General features: G+C 52.8%; 1 protein-coding gene across 1 annotated transcript; it reads right to left on the bottom strand.

Moving 5' to 3' along the window:
- Positions 1–1,116: 1,116 nt before the first annotated feature.
- LOC131214936 (T-box-containing protein TBX6L-like) lies at positions 1,117–5,397 on the bottom strand. Its single transcript, XM_058209284.1, has 5 exons — positions 5,301–5,397; positions 4,406–4,574; positions 2,188–2,455; positions 1,930–2,067; positions 1,117–1,809 (listed from the first exon to the last, which is right to left on the bottom strand). Exons 1-5 carry the CDS (start codon positions 5,395–5,397, stop codon positions 1,117–1,119), a joined length of 1,365 nt encoding a protein of 454 aa, XP_058065267.1.
- Between the last annotated feature and the right edge of the window lie 2,790 nt (positions 5,398–8,187).

Genomic DNA, 8,187 nt, shown 5'->3' with positions numbered 1-8,187 from the left:
CGGCACGGACTAATGTGTGCCGATGTTCCGCTCATGTTTCAGATACTATCACCGTTGGGGCTAGACACTTGTTGCTAGCTTTTTTTGTTGTTGTTAAATGTAGGTGATAAAATGTAAATTTTTGGATAAAAAAACAAACGAACACTACGGGTTTTTGTATCATTCACACGATCGTAGTTTATTTCTTCTCTCTATTGCGTGCTCCGAGGATTATGCTTAATACATAATGAGATAAGGCATGCTACAGTGGCTTAAAGTTCTATCACGCTAACATCAACTTACTAACACTAAAACAGGTAAAATGACGTGACACAGTACGCTCTAGAAAAGGGGGTCCGCTTCTTCCTCTTTGATCAGCAATAAATTATTCCCTAACAACGCTAAAACCTGAGCTAGGCCGCAAACACTAAAACATGTCACTGGCGCCGTATACGTGCTTACGATCTAATATACTGCCCGGGCTACGAGAGCTACTCGCGGCCGAATCTAAATCTAATAGGATCTAATAGGATTGACGGGGGTCGAGTCAGAGCTTGCCGCTGGTCGTAGCGCTAGTACGTTCCTACAAATTAGTCAACAATCTAGTAAAGGTTCCTGCCCCTACTAAAGTGTGCCCAGAGCTCCCGGCTCTCTACTGGCCGGCCGTTTCTGTAGCACGGCAGAAAGTTGGAGCTGGGGAACGGAACTGTACCTTCTCTCGGATTGCACGTGGATAATGCTGGTGGCCAAGAATGCTGTGGCTTTAATCTATCGTCTACACCCTACACCGTGCCCGTATTTGTCCGCTCGAGCTTTGTTTGTGACGCTCTTCCGTTCTGCTTCTACACCTTCGGACAAGCGCACTACGACAACGTAGCACCTCCAAACCTCACACCTGAGACGACCCACCCAACAATGGCACCGTCTGTGCTCAGCCGCCCATCAGGATCTGCGCCCTCGGCCCATTCCCTTCCCTTGTTTGCTTGGCGAGAGAAGATTCTCGCCGAGCTGCGGCAGCAAATGGACGAACCAGCCGCAGCCATTGCGGTCCACGCCGGGGGGTTGTTTGTGCAGCTCATTCACGCCCGCGATCCGGATTCCCCCCTCTCACAGACAACAAACAACAAGCAAACCGGCTTACCGATCGTGGCCCAGAATGGCCGAGATGCTGAAGGGTAGCTGCTGCTGTCGCGCCTGCTTCTTGATCGACGGCTGGTCGAGCGGGGCTACCGATGCCGGGGATGCTGTGGCAAGCGGGAGAAACTCTCGGCGGGCGAACTGCTGCAACTGTTGGGCGGCCTGCACCAGTGCACTCGGTTCCAGGCCCGGTGAGTTGCCGGGTGGCGGGCACCGGCCACCAACGGCCGCGGCCGCCGCGAACGGAAACATCAGCTCCATCCACGAACCGTGCGGTGAGTGAAGATGGACACCGGGGGCCCCGAACAGGGCCGGGTGGGGCTGATAGAAGGCACGTGCCGACGGAGGCGGTGGCGGTGCTGCGTGGTGTCGCATCGGTGAGCCTCCGAAGTCGTCGACGACGAGTGGTGAGCTGGTGCCGCTCGAGGAACCATCGCTCACCGACAGCTCACTGTCGTCGAGTGAGGACAGCGATCGGGCCATGCTGGCGGCGGTGCGTGGACGTTTCGCATCCGGACTAGCGTCCGATTCTGGGCCGTCCGATTCGTCGTCATCTGAAGAGCTGCGGCCACCGTGGCCGGAGTCGGGCGACGAGAGCAGACCAGCCTTGCGTTTGCAGCGCGATTGGCCCGTCTCGCGGAATCCCTTCGCGAACGGGTTGTTGTCGATCTTCAGCTTAGTGATCCGATCGTTCTGGGGGAAGAAGGGAAGCGACCGGAAGTTGTGGTTAGCTAACGTAGAGACGTGTGGAGGCAACCGGTGGTGCGAGTTCGGGACCGGGACGAATCGGGAAAATATAGACCGGAAGCTCACCTGATAAGCGGTGACGGCGACGAATTCCGTCTCCGGGAAGGTAAACGCTTGCTGCGGAGCCCACGGGATCTGGGTGGCGTCCGCGGCCTTGATGACGTGCAGCCGTGGCTGATACTTGTGCATGCTCGTCAGGACAATCTGCGGAACGGAGAAGCGATGCACCAGAGATTAGATCGTGTCTATTTAAAGTTAGGAATTTCCATTCCAGCTTTTTATGCAAAGTCTTTGAGTGTAGTTCGTCAAAAAGGATTCACTTACATGGCCATTGCTGTCGAGTGTGTTGTTGGTGAGCTTGACCTTGTTGAAGACGATCGGTTGCGATGTCCAGTGGGACCCGAGAGCCGGCCCGTCCGGGTGGAAGTAGATGCGCTGTGGGCTCTGGGGTTCGGCTCCGCCAGCCGGCACCCACTGCGAGCCACTGAACTTGAACCGACAGTCGCTGATCGGGACCATCTCCAGCAGGATGAAGTAGTTCTCTTCCGCCTCCAGCCCGTTCACGGAGAGGCGCATCGAGGGGAACATGCGTCTGCGAGATAGAGAGACAGAGAGAGAGAGAAACCGATTAGTGACTTGGTCTGAGAGCTTTCACTAGGCGCGAAACCCTACGGGTCTCCAGCAATGAGAATGAGTTCGCCGCCTTTTCGAGGCCGATTTCTAGTTTTGGCAGCCTCCGTCTCCCGAACGAAAACGAAAAGTGGTGGACCCCAGTGGATCAAACCAGTCCGTTGGTGCGCCTTTTACGACACCCGAATAACCAATTTAGCCCAGGCCGTTACAACAAACTATCCGGCGAGACGGGCGGGGGGGTCCCACTTGCGTCGCCCCTCCGCCGGGAAGTGTGTTTTGCTTAATTAAATTTTATGAGCCACCCGACAACCGGCCGGTGGGACCCGAAGGAGCACCCCTGGCCGGGGCCCCGGATGAAGAAGAATCGAAAGCAAAATAGTAAACCGCACCTCGAACCTCGAGCTGCCCCCGGCCGCCGCCCGGGTGGCTCATCCGTTTTTTACGGGTTTTTATGATTTGTGAGTGGTCGTAAAAACAAAATTTAACTATATTCTCTCGCGTGGACCCCGCACGGTCGGTCCGGAACCGGGCCCGAAAGGGGGCACGACGAAAAAAAGAGCGCCCGGGCTGAAGGATGAAACGATCTGACGAGATCTGTCGCGCACACTTCGGGATCCGAGGCCCCGAGCCAGCCAGATTTATCGATCGGGAATAAATCAGGGGATCGGGATGCTGCTCGCTGACGGACGCGGATCGACTGATCGGACTGGGCTGGGATGGTCGTGTGAAGCGGATCATAATCGAGGCGGGGTTCGGAGACGCCAGACCGAGCGCGGGCGACCCGCTGTGCTGCCGGCCAATAAACACTTCGTTTTCGTGTCTCAAAGTCGGCGGCCGACCTCAGACGCTATCCCGCTGGGCCCAAGAACCTTGCGTGGTTCGCTTCGATCTTCGATCTTCGCTTTGTTTTAAGACCCGGCAAGATGGTGCGGTTCCGATAGGCTGATTGCTGAGGCCGAGGCCGATATCGCAACTCAACTCACTCGCCTTGTTAGCACGGTGATCGCACTCCCGAAAAGATCACCCATTTTGCGACTACCACACACAGCCACGCATCGCGTCCCAACACCGGAACGAAGCCCCGAAAAAAAGCGGTGATGCAACGATGCCGTCGGTTGTGAAGAAGGAACGTCAAACGAGATCAAATCCCAACCAACCGGGAGAAGAAAAAAAAACCGGGCGAAGACGCAAACAGGAGACGATCCCGCAGGGCGGTCGAAAGCAAACAACAAATTGGCGCCAGCCCGGCAGAGGTCCCGGCCGGAGGCCGTTGTGCGAACGGAGTGCAATTCTCGGCAACCCGGAGAGGCATCGGACGGGGAGTGGAAAATATAACATAACGCCGAACCGAGCTTGGCCGGCCGGCCTCGGAACGTTTTATGAGTGCGCTAAAACAAAACAAAAAGTATGACCAATAAAACACATTAAAACTAACGTTTGTCGAAAAACGTGTGAAGAACGGGACGGCAATAATGAGTAAACGCGACCCGAGAGAGAGAGAGAAGGAGGGCGCGATGATAATGGAGAGCTGCAGGAGATCGACTTTTGGGAATCCAGCTTCACACCCGGGCCCAGCCAGCCAGCCAGCCAGCCAGCCGAAGAATTATGATTATTGTCCTTCACACTCACCAAAGGATGCAAGCGCGACAGAGAGAGAGAGAGAGCGAGACCGAGCACTGCATCGGACTGTCCTCGGCGCGGTCCCTTTCTGGAAAGGGCTCGGGCGTCGGCAAGGTTGCGTCGGTTTGAGGGTTGTAAAATTTGGCGCCATGCCTCGGGTTTACAGGACCCGAGACCCGAAAAAATAAACGGCGGCGCACCGACGATGTTCGGATGTGATGTCCGATCCCGGTTGGAATGCTGGTGTTCCCAGGCATACAAAGAGCACGCGTTGCGTGCCTCTACTTACCGGCCACTCTTGGTGATGATCATCTCGGTGCCGATCTTGGCGAACTGGCTCCACAGGTCGCGGTTCTGCAGCTTGACGTCCACGTCCGGCAGGGTGTTGTAGCGGGGCGGTGGCACCATCATGGTGTGGCGTGTGGGTGGCGGCACCGGTAGCATCGCCGGGTACGGATCTGAGAGGGCCAAGAAGAAAAAAAAAGGTGGCCAAGGAGACCAACAATTAGTTCCACGTGAAATTCCGGTTTTTCGATTTTCTTTTGGCGACCCCCGGAAGCAGTCCGACGTCCGACGTCTGGTCGGTCGGTCGGATGGCTGACTCATTTCACAGTTTGATTTGTTTGTTGTGCGGGAAAACAATAATAGCGAGGGCGAGAATTGAAGACCCAACATCGGCGTCGTCGTCTGCGTCCCTTCTCCATTGTGCCGCGGAGGGTGCTAATGATTATGATATTTACATCATTATTTTCCCCATTCGTTGCGCTTGTTATGCTGCTGCTGCCACCCCCGGTAAACACTGATATGCCCGGGAGGGGAGAGAACTCACGGCAAGGCGCATTTCGGACTGGCCCTCTCGGGCAGTGCAGTGTGATGATTTAATCCAAAGACACATCCAAAGGCGATGTAATTGAAACATTCGTACCGGAAGTTAATTAAAACAAATTGCCGTTCACACTTCACGCATGCCGCGCGCGATTGAATAAATAAATAACTAATCGTATCGCGGGGGTCGGTTCGCTCGTTGAGAGCGTTTATCGATCAAACTCCCCGTCGGTAAAAAGGGCAGACTAGCGCGGCGCAGACTGTGGTGGAATTTCGTGTCGAACCAGAGTGCCGTCGGGAAACGGCGGATTGTCAGTCACGGGCGAAAACTCAATCTCAACATTGCGTGCGTTCCTTACCCGGTAAACGTTGCATCTGATGCATCTGATGGCGATAGAACTCGGACTGCAGCGCCAGGTGATGGTGCATCCGTAAATCCATGAGATCGGCGGTCATTGTGGCCGGCTCGTCCGTCCGTTTGTTGCACTCGAACGACACTTGTAATACTTCCTTGCACATGCACTTTGGCACCAGGAGCAGCAAACTGCAGCACACACAAGCTGGGTGGGTGCACTCGTAAGTCTTCGGTCCGACGGCCCGAACGGCTTGTTTATTTTCCGGTTTTTGTAATCCTTGGCGCGGTTGTGTCACTCACTCGTCACTCCACTCAACGACATCACTATCCGGCCCGGTTCAGTTTTCTGCTGCAAAGTTTCTTCTCTGTCTCGACCCAACGAAATCGGATCGGATGATCCTCGCGAATCTCACTGTTCACTCGATCGGAACAAAAAAAAAACAAGACTGTGTAGTTCACCCGCGGTCAGGAGACACATCCGTTCTCTGGCAAGTTAGCTCGTTCTCTGGCAAGTCGCCAAACAAACAGCGACCTGCTCGGTTCCGAGGCACCACGCGCCGCCGTCAAGTGGCCACTTGCCGCGCTAGTGTTTGTGTAGGGACGAGCCACACACACGCAGGCACGCCAAGGAACCGGTTCCTTCGTACTATCCGTAACCGTCGAAGCCGCACACACACTGGCCTGGCGCACTCAAGAAAAGCTTCGAGGGAAAAGAAGGAAAATCGCCCAAACAAACAAACACACATGCGATCGTGTACGAATTCGTTTGGTTTTTTTTTCTGCTGCCTCTTGAACCGGTTTTTTGTCGATTCCGATTGGCTGGTTCGGGTGATTAATGGACCATGGGCTCCTCCCACTGAAAACGAGCGCCGACTTTTGTTACTTTTCTCTCTCTCTCTCTTACTCTCTCTTTTCTGCGGTGCATCCGAGATGCAGTTTTCGGGCTGCACTTCCTCACGATGGGCTCATTTTGTGCCTGGGGCCTGCGAAGCCCCAACTCTATCGGTGCAAGGTCCAGGGCGAAAAGATAATGGCGTGAACGTAATGGCAAACGCACGGCGAGACACGTCGTCCTGCACACAAACACGCACGCCATGTAATTATGATGAATTACATTTTATATTGCGTTGATCGACGCACCGGTCCTGATCCGGGTATTACCTTAAGCGAATTAAACCGGCCCGTCCGATTGGCGAGCGGCGGAGCATGCAACGTTGCGGTTCCCGGAGATCGATGTAATACCGACGCCCGTTTGTCCGGAATGGCGGGTTTCCTCATCCGATAATAGCGCTCGTGTTTCGATCCGAGCATTACATCACTAAGCAGATCGATGGCAGGTATACTTCGCAATATGTTTGCGGTTTAGAACGGAGAACGCAACAATGTCTTATCGGGCTTCCGATGGACGTCAAACGAAGAGAGTTATGGACCTCAAGACCTGAGAGTGGGTCTTCGAGAGTATTCTATTCTAAAAGCACCAAACGGTATCATTTGCCAAATGTTACTGCAAATCCTTGTAACTGACTACGATCTTCACTGATGTTTGCAATCGAAAGAAAGCTGTTCGAAGGAATTATTGGAATTTCCATTAGTTGCTAAACGATGAAACTACGACCGACCCTTCGAGAACATTTTCAGATGTCCGGTGTTCACACCACATCAAATATGCGAAATTTTGTGGGTCTTAACCATTGATTTTAGTGTCGAAGGCTCGCTTAACCATAGCAACGAAAGCCTTTTCAACTTAAACTCAAAACAAATATTCACAGAAGGAGTATAAGAAGTATCTCAAAGACTGATGGATATTTTTTCTTAGTCAAAACAATTCGTAAACCACTCAGGAATATAGACTCAAATGTTTTCCAGACTGAAGCACACATGTTTTGATGATACTTTGCCTTTTCTACATTATAATGTTAGGCACGTTACGTCAAACAATATTCAATAAGGGCTTTTTTATGTTAGAGTATTTGTACTATTTGTAACTTGTAACTGTCGGAAATACTCTAATTCCGAGTGTTTAATGTCGATAAAAAATATTTTTTTGGAATTCTATTTCCTATTTTAGTTCAAAAAGATCGATGAATTTCTCCTCCTGGCAATTCTTAGCTTGACTTCCCTAAACTCACTACATTTGAAACGTAAATCGTCCAGTTTGTACCTCCACGCGGCCTCATAGTTTTTCGTGCGTCCCTTGAGACTCAAAACTCAACCTGTCGCCAGGACGCACTCGATCTCGAGCTGCTGCCTTCAGAACCATCGCTACCCAAGCCACTTGTAGCACTTGTACCACCGCAGACATGGGGCGGAAATGTACCTTATGCGAACAATGTTGTCCGCCGCACATTGATCGCTGACGGCACCAGCGACGGTGCAGCCTACGCCACGAATTTGAGCGTTTCATTTGAATGGGGTATTTCCATGCCTATGCTTAATTCATCTCACAGTGTACCCGCCGGACCGGGGTAAACTGTTCCATCCTCGCCGTAATGGTTCAATCTCAGCTACGCTAGACATCTCCGTACTTTTGCTCTCGTACGGGCAGAACTCGCCAAATCTCAAGTACCATCGCAATAAAACAATTAGTCCTGCCACCTTACAAGTGTCCACGTGCAGCGGGCCCGCCCGTCCGGCCAGTACTCTAATTTTGCACGGTGATCTAAGCCTCCGGAGACACTTAAGGCACACATAAGGGTGAGTAATTGTCCTCTGCTCTGGAGAAAGGGCTGGATTTGTTTTAATCCCAATTGTCACCTGTGCTCGAGAGGAAACTGTTGAGAGGTAACCTGGCAGCGATCGGGCCCCGTGAGCCATTAGCGTGCGGCAGAAACACTTGCCAGACGGGTCGGTTAGGTCAGCATTACGTAGCCATACCGATGGTAGACTAATTG

The sequence above is a fragment of the Anopheles bellator genome, chromosome 1 (genome assembly GCF_943735745.2).
Source record: "Anopheles bellator chromosome 1, idAnoBellAS_SP24_06.2, whole genome shotgun sequence".
Classification (NCBI taxonomy): Eukaryota; Metazoa; Arthropoda; class Insecta; order Diptera; family Culicidae; genus Anopheles; species Anopheles bellator.
The sequence above is the reverse complement of the archived record's forward strand: the minus strand, read 5'-3'. Positions and strand labels throughout refer to the sequence as shown.

Excerpts from the sequence above, each read along its gene's own strand:
- LOC131214936 (XM_058209284.1), bottom strand. The coding sequence starts at position 5,397 with ATGACCGCCGATCTCATGGATTTACGGATGCACCATCACCTGGCGCTG. Across the intron at positions 2,456-4,405 it reads ATCATCACCAAGAGTGGCCG|ACGCATGTTCCCCTCGATGC; the intron begins GTAAGTAGAGGC and ends TCTATCTCGCAG. Across the intron at positions 1,810-1,929 it reads TCGCCGTCACCGCTTATCAG|AACGATCGGATCACTAAGCT; the intron begins GTGAGCTTCCGG and ends TTCTTCCCCCAG.